General features: G+C 45.4%; 1 protein-coding gene across 1 annotated transcript in view; it reads right to left on the bottom strand.

Annotated features, from left to right (window-relative positions):
- Positions 1-399: 399 nt before the first annotated feature.
- Positions 400-18,358, bottom strand: part of LOC135372852 (uncharacterized) — an 81,700-nt gene continuing 63,741 nt past the window's right edge. The window contains exon 4 of the mRNA XM_064606306.1: positions 400-883. Within this exon, the coding sequence (XP_064462376.1) occupies positions 590-883 (294 nt within the window). The 3' untranslated portion in view covers positions 400-589. The remainder of the gene's footprint in view (positions 884-18,358) is intronic.

The raw sequence follows: 18,358 nt of genomic DNA, 5'->3' as shown, positions 1-18,358 counted from the left end.
AAAATATATCCAGAAATGAAAAAGCAGAAAGAAGACAGAAGCAATATCAGTGGCGGATATTAAACTGGGTAATGCTTTATTATTACACGGAAATATTGGCGCAATATGGACAACATCGGCTTCCCAATATGGGCGGTCCACATTGGTCCAATTTGGAGCCTGGTTGCACTCCCCATCTTTGTTCCATACTGGCAGGCCATATCGTACCAATATTGCTAATATTGGCACCCATATTGGTCCAATATTAGACCAATATAGGAGTGCTGCTCGGGTTCTCACCAAGTAAAGAGTGGAGGAACTGAAGTCATTCCTAGACCACCTGTAATGTCCTGTACTAAGTTATGTGTACGCGAATTCTCTTTCAAATAATGAGATAATGGTTTCAAGAAGAAAGCAGGATTGAGTTCCGAAAGTACTACATATTTATTGATCACTAGAAAAAATGTAGAGTAGAGTGATCAAGGAACTGTAGTGGCCCAAAGTTCACACCACGCCGTCAGACACGAATGAACTGCGCATTTTCACTGCTGAGTTCTGTTGCATTAACACCTTTGTTGAGCTGGAAGGAAAGCCTGACTGTGGGTCCTGCTCATCCACGGAACCAGCTGTTCACTGAGTCAAAAAATCCTGGAGCTCTGGTTGTAGGTGCTTCCGTCGTTGTAGTCGTGGCTCCTGTCGTGCCTCCTTGAAACCAGTTTCGAATTTTGTCAAGAACGCCAGGCTTGGGGGTAGTTGTCGTAGCAGTCGCACCTGGGAATAGTTTGTCAAGGAAAGGGATACCAGTTGGTATAACGCCTCCAGCTGCTGAACTGATCATTTTCTTGCCAGCCTCTGCATTATAGCAGGTTCCGTTGAAGCAGACCCCCGGCGTGGATGCGAATTTCTGCAAAGAATTTAAATTGAAGAGGAAGGTAAAGTGACATGCATTCTTTGAGCGATGAGAGAATTAACAATATAAAGAATTTGAGAATTTTTTTGAGAGTTGAGAATTAACAATATAAAGAAACCAGACGTTTCCGACGCACTACAAGTTTCAACGTTCACCTCCCGTCACAAGAGTGTGACAAGGCATTTGGCACTGTTATAGGCAAAACAACTTGCAGTGCGACAGACCTTACAACCAAGCAAAAATACTGGGTATTACCCTGTAAAGGTCTACCCGCGCCGGCATGCCGTGCTCGCCAATCACTCAATGCAGGTGGTACGATGTGTTGCCTACGTATAAAACCCATAAGGACATTCCGTCATGGTAAATATCGAAGTGATTGAGCACCGTAACGCAAAGTTATAGTGCAAAACGTGAGGTTCCCGTAGTCAAAACAGCCAAGATGGCGGTGTTGTGAATGGCACTTGTGACACAGGTCCCCAGACGGCGACGCGTCGCTCTGGCAATCCATCCATCTGTCCATCCAGGCAGAGACGTCCCCGCGTTATGTTATTCCACTGCCTTTCAGTAAGCAGACGACGCCTCTTTTGGGTGTCGTCTGCTGAGTACGTCGGCATTTTCGTTATTCACGTTCCTTACTTCTGAGCAAAATACGACACTTACACGAAAGCGAAATGGAAACTGCAGTTCCATGCAGCTGGTAGGATATGCGACACGTCGCGGGGAGCAGCATGTCAACTGCTCTTCTCAACGCCGCCATCTTGATTGTTTTGACTACGGGAATTGCACCTTTTGAGTTATAACTTCGTGCTGCGGCACTCAATCACTTCGAAATTTACCAAGAATAAATGTCCTTATGAGCTTTATATGAAGACCGCACAATGTGCCACCTGCATGGGTAGACTTTTATGGGGTAACACCCTGTATATCACATCAACGTACCAAATGCAAAACACCATAGGAGACTTTCAACAGCACTCCCCGCTCCATTCAGAATATACTTCTTGGACTGTCCGAGCAGGGCATTAGGGACTTACACTGAGATCAGTTTCTCCTTCCGTATTTTTTAAACGGCATGCGGAAGTGCGAGAGCCAGCATTGTATTGAGTTAGGACCTTTATGTTTCTCGTGCCTCCTCACTGTGGTTTCGGAGACATTTTGTGGTGTTTCTCCGAATGACGTGTTCTTAGCTGTGCGCGTTTTTGCATACATCACTCTCTGTGCGGATTCGCCGCGACAGCCGCGACAAAAATACGTAAACCGAAACCAATTAATTACCGCAACAAATGACCCGCTTCGGTGGCAGATGTTTCTCTAAAAGGTGTTCACTGAAGGTTCCAAAAGGGGTAGTACCCATTTTAAAGCCGACAGCGCCCTGCTTTAGAAGTTATGCTTTTTTACGAAACCCATTTGCATTTTTATGTTAATAATTAGCGCCTCCCACTCATTCACATGGTGTGCAGCTTGTAGGTGGTATCGGACAGATACTTGTAAAAAAGAAATTTCGTGGATTGGTGCACCCGTTCGCGAATTATTTAGTCCGGGGAGTTAACTGAAACACCCGGTATATGTCTGCATTAATAATCGAACTGGCCCGCCAGCACTTGCCTGCTGCAGTCTGGCACATGGCAAATCGTGACGATGTGCGAGTAACTGCGGGTACCCGCAGGTATACCCGCACCCGCGCTCATAAGTAATCAGGACATGGATTGTGGTGATGTACCACCTACACCGAGCACAAGCGGAGAGGGCTTTCCCCAGTAAGGGCCTGATGGGGTGTCTCATTCATTCTTTGATATTCTTGCATGTGTGTTAACCCACTCTAGTATTGACAACCGATAAGCATCCTTTTAGCTGCTTACTCCTCTTGCGCGTATATAAAACTTACTTAGTAGCTGTGATATACGAGTTTTTCTCTTTGTGCGCAAACAGTTCAGAAGTACCTATAAGAAAATAAAGTTGCTAGTCACTGGTGCTATCACTTTCGATATCAGATCATGCAATTGTGGGCATTTCTGTTCCGTACAAGCTGTTGAAGCAAAGCTGGTACTGCGTTATTCAGGCCAGGGATAGCGTTTCTCTAATTCCTGTATTGCATACGAATAGTTATTTCGGAGAAGTGCGGGCCGGAGGGCGAGGAGTGGATACACTTGTACAGCTTGCTATGCTGAGACACTTTAGTGCCTAAACCTGATCCCTAAAAATTTCCAGGTACCTTTCGGCTTGTTCCTTGGGACCTGATCACTGTCATAAAACAACGCTCACAAGGAAAGTCAAATTAACGGTTTTTCAAGAGTTGAACTGCGAAAGCCAAGATCTAACATCTCATCGTGCGAAACGTCGTAAGAACAGCATCACCAGCATCTGCAATCACCACTTGTTTCTATATACTCGAAAGTACACGTCGCTAGTCGCTTCAAAAAACTGCGTGGACCCTTTCGCAGTTCAAAAAAAGCGCTGCCGTGGTACCAAGGTAATTACTTCGACTTTTTCGAGGAGAGTGCGTCGCTGAACTTAGTTCCAGGCGATAGGCTATGCACAAAGTGTTACAAGGAAGCCAATCAATATTCACAGAATGACCAACCAAACGAATCAGGAACGCCAAAAGCTTCCCGCGAAGCACATTTTGCACCGATCGTCAATCCTCAAGACGTTGACGACCTCAAAGTATGTCTGAACGCGATAGACAAAACGCCTGTCTCTCTTAAACATGGGGTAAGGAGACGTAAGAGCTACGCTCTTACCTCTCCAGCAAAAGCCTGCAAGAAACTTCAGATGAACTTCCAGTCATCGCTAAGTCTTCACGCCAGGAATGTAGTTTACCAAAAAAGCCTCAGTACTCAGTGCAGCGCCTTACTCCGTGAACTAAGAGAGAAATTCGAAACAGAAGAATGCCGGGCAAGGAAAGTCAAAATACTAACTCTCGCCCGACTTCTTGGCCACTGAAGAAGATTGCTCGGTACTTTGGGACGAGCGAGCGAATGGTTAGAGCAGCTAAGGAACTCCGGCGACATCATGGTGTACTATCGCAACCTGGACAAAAACAAGGCACAAAAATTGAAGAAGTGAGAACATCCATCACCGACTTTTATCAAGACGACCGTGTGTCGTACAGTTTTCCTGGAATGAAGGACACAAGGTTCGGGCACCAGAAGCGCATGGTGTTGTCAAATCTGAGGGAGATCTACGAGATGTGCAAAAGTGAGAATACAAACATGAAAGCGGGATTTTCTACCTTTTCGGCTCTGTGTCCTCCGTGGTATATTGGCTGGAGCGCCAGGTACACACAGCGTGTGCATATGTTCCCACCACCAAAATATTAAACTTATTCTGCATGCCCCAGAGCCGTATATTAAAAGGGAGTCTGGCTATTAATGGGTCATGCCTATACCTGAAGCTCCACCCACTTTTTCAGCTTTCCGACCAATGAAGTCTTGAAATATGGGGCGCTATCAATCAGCCTATCCTCACTATTTGCCCCCTATCCAACATGGGCAGCGCCATTTTGGGTGGCAAGTGGATTGGATGGGATTGAAATTGATACCTCTCGCAATCTGCAAAAGTAGTGGATTGTTGGTGCAAATTTGATAAGCGCCACCTAGGGAGCGTAAGGCACGTCGGGAATTGTCGTCTGCTTCCGTCGTTGTACAGCTGCCGGCAGAACCACCCGCTGGGACACATTCTGTTGTCGGTATGATTTTTAAATAAATCTACATGAATAGTTGGAACATAAGAGGCAAGAATGTTTATATACATGAAATCCAGCTGTTAAAAATAAGATTGTACAGCACAGCGCCGTTTTCGTTACGATTTCGTTGTGATCGCCGTGTTCACTAGGCCTAACACCGACGACAAAACGTATTATTTTCAGTTAGATATTGATGGATGAGCATAAGTTAAAACTGATTTCCGAGAAATTCATATTAGGATGTACATTTGCAGCGTAAAATCAGGTTACTCTGTGAAAATTTTTTGTCACGAAATCCCCGCTTCACTGTGTTTGTTTTCGTCGCCATTTTGGGTGTCAGTATGGTGTCATGGCGATCCCCTTGGTAAAAAAGCAAACCAATGAGAGGAGCGAAACTGTGATTGACAGATCGAGCCTCTTTTTGTGACTCCTCCCAGTGGCCAGACTCCCTTTTAATATACGGCTCTGGTATGCCCTTGACGTGAGTGACACCTACAAGGGGCTTTTGACACGCAGTATGTGTCGCATGGAGAATGAGGTTTGCATGATGGGATCATGTGGGAACTGCCCAGGAAAAGCAACACTGAAAGAACATCTCCAGACTCTTGCCACATTCGACGAGGAATTTCTTGGATAGATCATGTTTAAGCAATGGGTTCATGGCGCTCGTTCTACCTTGGAGTGCATTGTGCTTCCGTACGAAGACGTATGTGACCGTCTAGTGAATCAGCTGGAAGAATTGAAGACGCATAATTTTGTATCCAAAGAACAGGCACGTTTTCTCCGCGAGCTCAAGGTGAACCTCCCAGAAGATGAAGCAGTCGTCCTCGTGGACTTTGCGGAAAACTACAGGTTTATCGTTCAGAATTCACCCCAGTCATTTTACTGGCAGGACAGTCAAGCAACCGTACACACCATAGTAATCTGCTTCCGTGACTCCACAACTCTCGACCGAGGTGTGCTGCACCACCAAACGTTTGCCATCATATCAGAGAGTCTGAAACACGACAATGCTACTGTTCTTGTCTTTCAGACATACATCCTCCGCTGTTTCACTGTGAAGAAGCCACACGTCACAAAGGTCCACTCCTTCACGGACGGCGCTCCATCACAATACAAAAACACGAATAATTTTGTTAACATGTGCCACCACTTTCGGGATTTCGGCTTGACTCCTTCATGGCATTTCTATGCCACATGACATGTCAAGGGCACCTGCGACGGTGTTGGAGGAACACTAAAACGCCTAGCAGCGAAACCCAGTTTGCAGCGACCATTTGAGGGTCAAATATTGACACCTTACGACTTGTATCAATGGGCAGCCGTCAACATGAAAAGTGTGAGTGCATATGGGTTCCCAAACAAGAAGTTGAAGAGGAAACATCCATTCTGGCTGATCGCTTTAAGCGTGCTATTGGCCTGCCAGGAACTAGGACCTACCACGCATTTGAGCCCGTCAGTCGCTGTGAGATTGGCGCAAAGATTACTTCACGTTCCAGTGAAAGGGTGATATATCGCATTTTCGACTGCGAAGCTTAGCTGTCTATACCTCGTACATCAACTCTGGCTACATTCAGACGATCTTTGTAATCGACATAGCGTAGGATAGTGCCTGATAATTATAAACATAATCATAATTGTAATCATAATAATATAATCAGCGATCAGGGGATGTGGAATTTTGTTCAAGAAACCGAGAGTATGAGTGTTCTATGAGTGAATTTTGTAGCTGGATGTGTGTAGTGTGTGTAAAACTGCGTGAATTGTGTAGCAACATCCGGTAAATGTTGTTCACTTCCTACAGCTTTCCCTGTCTACGATGGGTTTGTTCTGGCTAAATGTTTGGAATGACAGACATTAATACCAGCAATGGGGTAGAACATCGCCCCTGGCAATAGAACTCCTTAATCATCAGCATAAAATAAAGTTGTTGTTGTTTGGAACGCCAGATTCGTGAGCGCTCGCTTCACAACAGTCGGGTCTCAAAGGAGGGAAACAGGATTTGTAATTGTTAGTCACTCTTCAATAATGGAACCGCTTCCTGTTCTGTTTCCATGTGGTGTTTTTTACTTATAAGTCGAGTTATTCCTGCGCAATGATGCGCCACGGCAGGCATCCACGTTTGCGAAGTAACCTTCAATTAAAAAAATTATGATTCGAGTTTAACAAAAAGTACCTCTGCGATTTTTTCACTACCTCTTGCCAAGACCGACCATCGAATGAGACCCTGATCGTGTTTCTATACCGACCTCCTCAGACCGAATTTTTCGATCAAATATGGGCATTTTGTCAAATTTTCGCAAATTTCAAATTTTTTGCTGCAGCTTATGGTGTACCCACGAGAATGAGGGTTTTTTGTCGTTAAAGTACAATATAGGCAGTATTTACAGAAAAAAAATTGAGGAAAAAATCGATAATTTTATATTGCAAAAAAATCGCAAACTTTCCAAAATTCGTGCATGCCGAAAGCATGGAGCGCGTCGAGTGCGATGATGATATTTCCTTCAATACGGTAAAATGAACTATCCGCTATCGAATAAGATCCTTTCTGACATGATCCGTGCGCTACGTGGTCAGTAGTGTCTGTACAAAACCATATAGGCTTTCTCCAGGAACTACAACTGTGACGGGTCCTGCATCCCGTAAAACTTAATTACGTCAAAAAAGAGCAATATTCCGTTGCTTTCGGAGTCATAAGGAGCCACTAATTCAACATTCATATACAATTCATATAAGGTTCTAGGGGGGGGGGGGGGGGGGTCGAGCGGCACCTCTGGATCACTTGGCGTGGAATGGCCCAACTGCATTCGTTCATCCTTCGTCGGTTATATGACAGTGGTCTTAGGGTTGCCCCGCACAAACAGTGTTGGATGTAGTTTTGTAGTGTGTTGTTTATCTTGTAGAGCGCATCGCGGCATGTAGATCGAGAGCCCTTATACGTATTTTTTGCATGTTTACTTGAGTGGTGGGCATGGCCACATAAGCCATATTTCATTCATTATAGTTTCGCGATTGCACAACTGCCACTCAAGTAACTTTGCCACCAAATTAGTCAGTTACAAAAGGTATATGTACTTTATCACAAATTTAATACCCTTGGTGGAAATGGTTGATGCTGTCCTCTGCTTTGTACGGTGCACTTCGTTGCAAAATACACACAGTGCAAATGTTTTCCTTGTCCACAAATTCCCTGTTAAAGCTGAAAGACCTTTATCAAAACGGGGAAGCCCGGGATTGCTTGTCCAGAGAAACAAGTATGAAACTGCAGCGCTCAACTTAAATAACTGCATGCTCAGCAGCTAAGGCTGGTGATGCCGAAGACCTAATATTTCTAGGTTAAAAGGAACACAGGAGAAAAGACCACTGCGGCGTATTAATGTTGTTTCAAACGTATAACACCACAAAATTTGTGAGAGTCAGTTGGTGTATTTTGTTATGTTGTCGCCTCCTGCACCAATTTTTAATAAGGTTCAATTGCGTTGCTACCAACCAGGACCTACGCCTGACCTATGATCTAATAATAATAACAGTATCTATCTATGACCTATATAGACCTTCAACACTAGTTTTGTCTAGGTTTCACACGTGGCTTCTAGTGAAATTCTGCTCTGTAGAGCTGACAGGAGACTTGCAGAGTAGAGAATTTTTTAATATATATTTTCCAAAGAATATGTAAAAAATAATCCGCTGTACCAACTGTATTCGAAGAAATAGAAATATACTTTGTTTTAGCTATGTGCATGGTAGCAGATTACAGGTGACCGATGACACACAATGGGCGTGAAGGGTGAGAACACAAGAATATTACCACTGCAAGCACTGTCCTGAAATCATAAGTCACCATTTGTCAGAAAGCAATGACCACGCACAGCCTAAGGATCATATTGAGCTCCTTCCATTATTCTTTTTATTGACAGCACGTTGGCAGCCATCCAGTTCATGAAAGTGACCTTTATCGTTGAAAGAACGGTTCAACAGTAAGCGAGTTGGTGATAATGTCCATGATGGCGAGACCTGAAGAGGAGATACAAGAAGGGACATACACAAACTGTGTTGAGACATTGTGAATGTCCCTTCCTATCCCTCGTCTCAGGATTTTTCGCTATGGAGCTTCATGATGTTTGCTTCCGGAAACTTTACATATTTTTATGTAGAATTGTGAAGGCACAGCCAGGCGCTGTTAGCAAATCACACAGTACATTTATTGAAAGAAGACTCCATAGAAGGTACACAGTCATCTTCAGCATTTCACACATCTATGGAACATGTTAATCACTTTGGAATGTCACAGGCATGTCAAGTAGGACGGCACATGATTAGTGGTGTTGACAAAAATCAGTTTTGGCACCTGCATGTTGAGACAGGTGTATCTCTACGTATTTTGCCATGACACAAATATATGAAGCCACAAATGTATTCTCTACTTTATTATGGTTATTAGTCAACACTGCCAAGAATGTGGGAACACAGTCTTGTACCACCTACACTCTCAAAAAATGACGTTCACACACGACACATTGTAGGTCAAGGATACTCCAGATGGTGTTCTCTCCCCCCTCCCCAATTCACTGAAAATATTTTCTACTAATTTGCATAAGAAGAAGTAAGTAGAAGAAACGCACACGTTTCTTTTTTTTGAGCAAATCAGTATTCAGAGCGTTACCATACTGTGGTGGGCCTACAGTGCATTACGTGGTACAGCACACACTCTCAAAAATTTCACCGTAGAACATGTCCCCCATCCTAATGACAGTCTTCTCCAGTTTTTGAAACTGCCATTTCCTATAGTGCTTTATGGTATGACACAGTATTTCTAAACCTTCACTGTCGTTTACCGGTTGTAGCAGAAAAAGATACCACTGTTTCCGATCACAGGACACAAGCCATAAGTGCTATACGGCAACAGTAAACGCTGTTGTCTAGCAGTTGTTAGTGTTTGGACATCGTATGGTGCATGCAGGGTAAATTCCATGGTTAAAATATCCAAACGTGAACAACTGCTAGATTACATTATGTAGAATGCTGTATACAGTGAACCCTCGTTAATATGACCCCCGATAATCTGACATACGCGCTTTACGACCATACTCCTGGGGGACAATGCAGTGTAACCTCTGCAAATCCCCCCCGTTAATATCACAATTCTGCATTATGACCAAAATTTTCAGGAACGACCACGGTCATAATAACGAGGATTCACTGTAGTAGTATTTATGTCCCCTGACCAAAAACAATATGGGCTTTTGCTCATGCTGCACAGCACAGGAGAAATGAGCTGCATGTGTGGATAACAACTTGAAAACCGAGGCGCGCAGGAGAAGGTTTTACTTTACGATCTCTGTGTGAGTTGTTTCATGTTGTAATTGCGTACCAGTTCGCCTGTACCTGAGAACAGGTTCGGTGCATTTTACACGCACCTTAGGCATGCAGTGTGTGGTGTGTTGTGATAATAATGCCACTGCCAATTGAAAAATAATGCTCCACGTGGATTGTTTCGGTACAATCTTGAACTAAGCATACCAAGGGGTAGGGTATCTGCGTGACAGGTTTACCTGGAAGTAAAAGCGTAAATGCTAGCTGAAGTCATTGAATAATTAACATGATCAATATACTGCTGCAGATCATACCAACACACATGATGCTCCGATATGTTCTGCAGGAATGTCTCTGTACTCGCAATATTAGTACAGCACCAATAGAAAGACATAAAACAAGTTTTTGTATACATGATACCACTTGAATGCAACACAAGCTTCTGCTGCATTGCCAGAACACAACAGCGGACAGATTTACCATACTTCATCTGAGAAAAAGAATGTACTGTTGCACATGTGATGCTGTTTGATGTAATCCTGAAACGTCTTGAAAAACATAATTTATGACCGAAACACATCAGCTGGAACATTTCGATCTATCGTACTCAAAACTGAGAAAGGGTATGTGCTGTTGCACAGATGAAACTGCTTGAACTGCCCTTGAGGGCTATGGAAGAACACCTCATTTGTGACCAAAATACAACAGCTGAGCCAACATTTTAATTTATACCTTACTCAGAATACACAAGATGTGCTGCCGTGCACATGATACGGTGATACTGCTTAAATGTACTCTGAAAGCGCTGGAGCAAGAACACAGTAAGAACACCTCAGGCATGGTTGCTCTAAGCTAGCGAGCAACAGCAAGGGTATACGAACACAAGAAGTCGAGCACAAGTGATGCAATGCACTCGATTCATCAGAAAATTAAATGTCTCAGTACCAGGTGTCACTGTTCCGTCAAGAAAAAACAGATGAACTTTGAAGGGGCGTCTGGTTGGCACTGGTGACAGCCTTCAGCTTGAAACCCAGACGGTGATAGCCGAAACGTGGAGTGCAAGCTTTTCAAGTGGTGCCAGAATGCCTGCGAAATCATTTAACAAATAAGGCAGTTCCAAATCTGTACTCAGAATACACCCGCTGGGGCCTAATCTCTAAAAGATGAAGCAGTAACTGACAGATAGCGTATTTTTCTTTTCTATGTGATGGCATTTGCACCGCATGAGTGACTTGCCTAACATTACGTGTCTTACCTTTATCTGCTGCCTAGTCCTGCCTCCGCAATCTCCTGCTGCAGATAAGGTTGGCAGAGCATCCCGGACGAGACATCTTCGGCTTCGTATAAAAACAAGTTGCGCATTGCTTCCGTAACATTCCTATGAGCGAAATGAACAGATCAAATCGCTGCTTTCGAAGGTGGCACCCAGTCGGAATTGTAACCGATTGTTGCAGTCAATAGCTTTTTCTTTCGCCTTTCGGAAAGTTGTGGTTTGAAACATTGGAACTGCATGATGAAGTGTTCTCCCCGGCGGGAGCAAAACGCTCAGGAATTCTCGACACGCAGCACAGAACACGAAACACACCAGGAAGTTTGTACTGGCATAGCAAATGCTTTGCAGTCGAAGGAAGCAAAACTCACGTTCCTCGTGGGTTCAGTGAAGTTCAGAAATATACTGTCTCCCTAATAGCGAACTGTTTATCACTTCCCCAATGTCAATCTGCGCAGCAGACGGCTCGGCAGAAGAAACCGGCCGGCTTGGCGGGAGAAAACAAGCCAAACGTCATGCCAAGCCGGAGCACGGGCACACCACGAATGTGTCGTCGGCACAGGGTTTGCTACCACAAGCCGGAATGTCAGTGAAACTAAAAATTCACTTTTTTCGAAAAACCGCGAGGAATTTGGGATAGCTATTTTGCACACATAATCAGTGTTCCCTTATGAACACATCATGTGAGTACCATTCCATTTTGCAGTAACACTCGACAATTCGCGTAGCTGAGCTTTACCGTACTCGTACTCCGCAGGTCTGATAACTGTTTTTTAGTTTATCCGGTGTGACAAACTCCATCAAGTGCCCAACAACAACAACAACTTTATTTTGACTTTGGAGAATGGGGAGGTTCATCGCTAGAGGCGATACTCTACCCCATTGCTGCTGGGGATGTGGGGAATAAAATAACGAGCCCCTTCACAATAACGATCGAAGTCCGATGGTGTTCAGATATGTCAAAAGAGCTTTCAGCGCAGATCGTTGCAGGGCTGGATTGGGCCAGGGACCAAGCAATTTTGATAGGGAGAAGGGGCGAGAGTCCAGCTGACGAAGAGACTCGGATAGGGTGGTTCGGGAAGGTTGGTAGTGAGGGCAACCAAGAAGAATGTGCTCCAGATCCTCAAGAGCCCCACAGTGGCAGCAGGTGGGAGAGTCAACTTGTCTCAAGCGGTAACGCCACTGAGCTGTAAAGGCCACATCGAGGCGCATTCGGTGGATTAATGCAGCATCTTGACGAGAGGTGTTTCGTGGCATGCGGAAAGCGAGCGTTGGATCAACTCTGCTCAACATAGAGGGGGGAAGAATGTCGGTTGTCCGTTGGCGGGAAGCCAGGGGTGTCACTAGGCGTCGCAGAATTGAACGGCGGTCTCCTCTCAGCAGAACAATACTGGTCCGTTTCCGATACGAGAGTGCTGCTTCTGCGGCGCTGTCGGCCTGCTCGTTCCCCACGACACCACAATGGGCTGGAACCCACTGGAGAACTAGCCTGTGGCCCGCTGCGTAGATAGTGTGATAAGCCATTAACACATCTGTGACTAGGGGTGCGGATGGGCCTCGTATGCCGGAATTTTCAATTGCTTGAAGTGCAGATTTGGAGTCTGTAAAGACTGCCCATTCCCGGGGTGTAAAACCAGCGATGTGTTGTAGAAACAAAAGGATGGCATAAAGTTCAGGAGCAGTGGAGGAGGTTGGATGTGAAAGGCGTCGTCCTTGCACTACGTCTTCGGATTGTATGACGAATGCTGAGACGAATTTGTTGTATCGGGATGCGCCATCTGAATATGCTGCGTAAGCGTAGAAAACGTCTCGTCTACCAGAGCATGAAAATGGGCTCGGAGGACTTGAGGGGGAACCTGATCTCTTCTTTCCAGAAGGTTTGGAAGGCTTACGAAAGTCGGCGGTACCGGCAGAGACCAGGGGGCTTCCGGCGGTATAATGTTCTTACCTATGAAGCTAGTGAGAGTCTGGCGTGTCCTCTGCGCTACTCGGTAGAAGCCGCTTTCAGGGCGGTATCGAATTTTCCTGAGGAGCGGGTGACGGGGAATGTGAGCACGCAAACGTAGGAAGTGCCGAGCCGTTTCACGTTCACGTAGAACCTCAATCGGTAGTTCACCAGCTTGTGCCAGTACTCGCCGTGTTTCCGCCATTCTTGGATCTCCGAGGCAGCGACGAAGGCTTTGGCCAAACAGGGACCGAAGGGTATTTAATGATGTTATTGATATCCTGTGCAGAATAGGAGGGCTGTAAAGCTCAGTCGCCCTCACCAAGGCCGCGTGAACGGCGAGCAGGGAACGCTGATCACAGTCCCATCCTGAGCCAGAAAGATGTTGAATTGCGGGAGCCATCGCTGCACTTTAGTTTCAAGGTGTTTAATGTGGCGAGCCCAGCGCAAGTCCGAGTCGAGTACCACGCCAAGGAAGCGGTGGAAACGTACCAGCTCAAGCTTCTTTGCACCAACCCAAAGAGCGAAATTGGTCATAGCTTTGCGCGTGAAAGTGAGCTGGTCACACTTTCCGGGTGAAAGGTCCATCGCAAGGTGCGTGAGGTACGTATGTACACTATTTAAAGCGAGCTGCAGGCGGCGCTGTATGGCTGGGCGTGATTTTCCTACTGTCCAAAGGGCGACGTCAGCTGCATACACGGAAAACGACACTTTGCGAGAAATTACTGATTGCCGGCCATCACAACATTAAAGAGTGTCGGACTGAGAATATGTCCTTGGGGACTCCTTGCGGAACAGGATCCTGAGGGCTTTCGCCTTGGGACGTACGGACAGCGACAGTTCGGTCCGCAAGGAAGTCGTGGGGCCAGATGAAGAGCCGACCGGGTACCCCAAACGAGCGCAAGGCGTGCAGCACACAAATGTGCGAGACGGTGTCATATGCGCGCTTGATGCCGAGGAAAACCGATAGGACGATCCGTCGATGGGCACGATCATGTTGAACTGTAGAGACTAGGTCGAGAACTGGATCCATGGAGCATCGGTGGCGACGAAATCCAGCCGTTTCGTGAGGGAGCGCACGTTTTTTATCGAGCCACCAGTCGAGGCGATGCAAAACCATTCTCTCCATCAGTTTCCCCATACAGCTTGCCAGGCTCACAGGGCGAAAGGAGGATAGGGCATTTGTGGGCTTGCCAGGTTTCAAGATGGGAACAACCAATGGTAGGTGGTATAGATCCTTGTTGTCAAGACGTATTATACACATGAAGGAGAGCTTGGAGTGCCGCCTGTCAAGGTTTCACAGTGCGGCATAGGTGATTTTATCGGGTCCACAAGCTTCAACGCTGTCTTTAGCTCGATTAGTGTGAAGTCGCGGTCCATAACTTCCGGGGGACGGGACCAGTCTTGGTGAAGTTCAGCCGTCAAATTGTGGACACAACTGCGGTGTAGTGGCGTCGTCGATGCAGCCGTCGGTGTCGTTAGTACGACACAGAAGTCCGTCGCTAGCGTGTTTTCGTCTACACCCTTAACGATAGCCAAGGCCGCGAGAGGATTCTTTTGAGCGGGCGCCTCCTTCAGAGATCGGAGTGTCCTCCAGATCTTCATGGCCGGGTCAAACGGTGAAAGATGGTGACAAAACTTACGCCAACGCTTCCTGTCCTCTTTCTTAAGTTCTCGTGTTACGTTAGCTTTCATCCAGCGGTATTCCACAATGACCGCAATGTGCCCTCTCCGACGAGCCGTTCTTTCTGCTCAGCGACGTAATGCCCTAAGGCTGATAATTGCTGGGGAATGACCGGCATGGCCCGTTACCCTTTTAGACATGACCACCACGTCCTGAATACCGCGGGTAATTGCTTGCGAGCGAGCCTCTCGGGACATACCGGTGTGTACAGATGTTCTGAGGCCCGCACGAGAAAGTCTCCAGTTTGTGAAAGAATCACTACCATTTGTAGCGACAAGAATAAGGACACATGGTTAGAACTGAATAGGAAAGAACAGGTGCGACCTGTTCTTTCCTATTCAGTTCTAACCGTGTGTCCTTATTCTTGTCGCTACAAATGGAGTTGTACCAACCAGCCGTACTTTTTCGGTTGAATCACCACCACCCCTAGAAGCGTCAGACGGAAGTCGTAGTGTCCGGTCTTGGTGCCTTTTGGTGGCGGCGGTCTTCACAGGACATAAAGAAAATGATGCGGGATGGCTGGATTTGCTGTTAGCACACTTTGGCAGAGACTTTGGTACACTTCTTTTATTGTTGCAGTCTGATCTCCGGTGAGGCCCGGCGCATGTGCCACACCGTGTAGAACTTCGGCAATTTTGTGCAATATGGCCAAATCGTTGGCAGTTACAACACTGCATGGGGCCTTCTATGTACTCTTGGACTGCGAAGGTATGAAGTGCCCAAAATTATGAAGGTCCCATGACTTCGTGCAGTACAACAGATACCTCCTAAAGCGCAAAGCGAAATGTGACCACCCTTCGTCCCCAAGTATGAATAGCGCTATGAATTGTTTTGCCGTACTCCTCCGGATATGGCCTGGGCTCTTTCAGCATTGAAAAAACGGCTAGGAAGCAAGCGAGCTAGTGCAGACGATGTTGCGGAAACCTCACTAAAAATAACGACGACGACGCAAAGAACGGATTCGACGAGGAGAAAGATTTCATCGCCTGATTTTCGACCTTTTCTGTTTGGAACGTTGTAACGTTGTGCACGCTTGTGCCTTTATGATTCTTTTGGGTTTTTCGGAGTACAGTCTAATCTTTGGTTTGGTTATGGGTGTATCCTCTTCTTGAAGCGCTACCTCACCTTCTTTGCACGACATGACAGATCGGATGTGGTAAATTGATTTATGTTTATTACATCTATCTGGTGCCGAAACCCGGGAACGCGTCTGTCGTGGACAGATCGAAGAGCCAAGCTATCACTTCGTCGCAAACATGGAACATCTCAAGTCCAAGCGTGGAACCCGACGAGCTCAGACTAGAAGAATTCTCAGCGAAGCTTCAACTGCCCTTAAAGATGACTCTGCCTCAGTTGATGCGCTGAATGCATTACTCCAACGTCTCACTACAAGCAATGCGGAGCTCGTCGTACTGAACACCGCAATCGAACCGCTTGTGACAGATGAGGACCACGAAAGTGAGTGCGCCGGTGTTTTGGAGTATGAGGACAGAATAACGTCGATGCTGCTAGTTGCTAGTACAGCCGTGTTCCTAGGGAGCTAGTATTTAGGCACCCTAAAGGGATCCTGCGTCAGTAAAAGGTGCGATGCTGGTTCTTTGTTTCCTTCTTTCCGCTGATACCACTGCCTGCCGAATGCTTTCAAGCGGCCGCACACTTTCATACTGTGCACCTCTGTCGGCCTGTTCGGCGATCCTCGAAGACATAGTGAATTCAACAAGCCACCGGACAAGACACGACCTGTCAAGCATGGTGTTGTCCATCATGCTATTGCCCGTCCCCAGTCCACCGGCAGTCAACTTTCGCCTGCGCTGTCTCGCCTATGCGAGACAGCGCGGGCGAAAGTTGACTGCCTTAGAAAAATGTGAAATGATTTTCTAAAGAAACTCTATTGTATTGACTCTCTAGACACATTAGATACTCTATAGAGAGTCTACAGAAATTCTTTTGAGATCCTGACGTGTCCCTACTGAATTCTTACGAAATACTGGCCACCGTAATTCTATAGCAACTCTAATGAGCTACTAATGAGAGTTTCTATCGCTTTTCTTTGGAATTCCTGTAGAGGTGGTTCGTGTGCCTTTAGCGCCATAAATGTTGCATGCAAGCACATAAAACAGGCATATGAGGAACGAGCTTTTTATTTATACTACTTTGGCTCCATTGAGAACAACGAGGAAGGGCGCCTCCTCAGTTGAGTATCTGATGCAAAAGGGTACCTTCAACGTGTCTCTCCTGAAAAGACAAAGCGCATGTACACAGATAAAAATGTCGAGCGCAACCTATATTCACAAATATAAACTCCCGCATTTATTAATCATCCAGTTAACATGAACATTGACTGTTTCTATCTTAACTCTTTGTTTTTCTTTATCACTAGTGTTTGCAAAATTATGCATACAGACGTTGTCTGATTGATTGATGCATACAGATGTTATTTCACGTTATTTGAATTGTTACTTTCTCTACCATGTTATATATATGATTCTGTTTGCGTGTTTCTTTTTTATTCTATTTATTTCTCTTGTTTTCGTATGTGCTGACGTCCCTGCTGTCAGTAAGAGGAGTCAGTGAGGCCTTGTCAAGCCTTTCGGCTTTTTTGCTTCTGTTCCTCTCACACCTTCTTGTGAAATAAAACGTATGTATGTATATTAGCTCAAGTGTAGACATGTCGTTGTAGACATGCTAAACATCCACTCTTAGTGCTATAAGAAACAAAAATACAAAGTGAGCTGCATACTGCACGCATTGACATGACAACACAAACATGAATGATACAAAACATGCAAAAAACAGGATTATCTTCCTTCGATACAGCGGTTTATCTAAAAGCTATGATGAGAGTATTGATGCAGTGTTTGCAGGTGGATTCTACGTCCAAGCAGACTTGCGATTTAGTGAGATATATATACACCAAACCACTACATGTGAAATGAAAATTCACCAATATTTTTATTCAAACTTTTTCCGCAACTTCATGATAGCATAAAGGGAGGCAGTCGTTGTTTAAACTAAGCAAATTTTTCAGAAATTCTGCAACTAATGTACTTGTGCTCAGTAACACGTACACAAGATGGAAGTACAACCACCACGTATATAAAATGGTCCTGCGATGTGATGAAATTTGCCAAAATTTGAAATGACTGGTTGATCGAGCTGATTGAGTTTGACTCCCCATGGCATTGCTACGTATCTGGACCGCAGCAAGGTGTTACATCAATCTGGCGCAAATTTTAGTCGAAGCACTTGTCTCTCAAAAAGAACTGGTAGTGTAGTACCTGCACTTCTTCCACAGTTTTGCCTTGCTTTCGGAATTGTAAAAGAAAAATCGCATCATAAATAATTCACGTGACGTGGTCCCATGAACAAGAATTGCCTCACATTTTGCAGATTACGGTACAGCCCAGAAACCTCCAATTTAATTTACTAATGTAGTTCAGTAAATTTAATTAACGCATTTTAATTATGTAGCTGTGTGGCAGTTCTATACTACCTCACACAAAATATTTTCTTACACCTCCAAAAATTGCATTTGTAGTATTGCATAAAATTAAACAGCCTGTTTATAAGCA

The sequence above is a fragment of the Ornithodoros turicata genome, unplaced genomic scaffold, assembly GCF_037126465.1.
Source record: "Ornithodoros turicata isolate Travis unplaced genomic scaffold, ASM3712646v1 Chromosome17, whole genome shotgun sequence".
NCBI classification, from domain to species: Eukaryota; Metazoa; Arthropoda; class Arachnida; order Ixodida; family Argasidae; genus Ornithodoros; species Ornithodoros turicata.
This window is presented reverse-complemented; position numbering and strand designations above follow the sequence as displayed.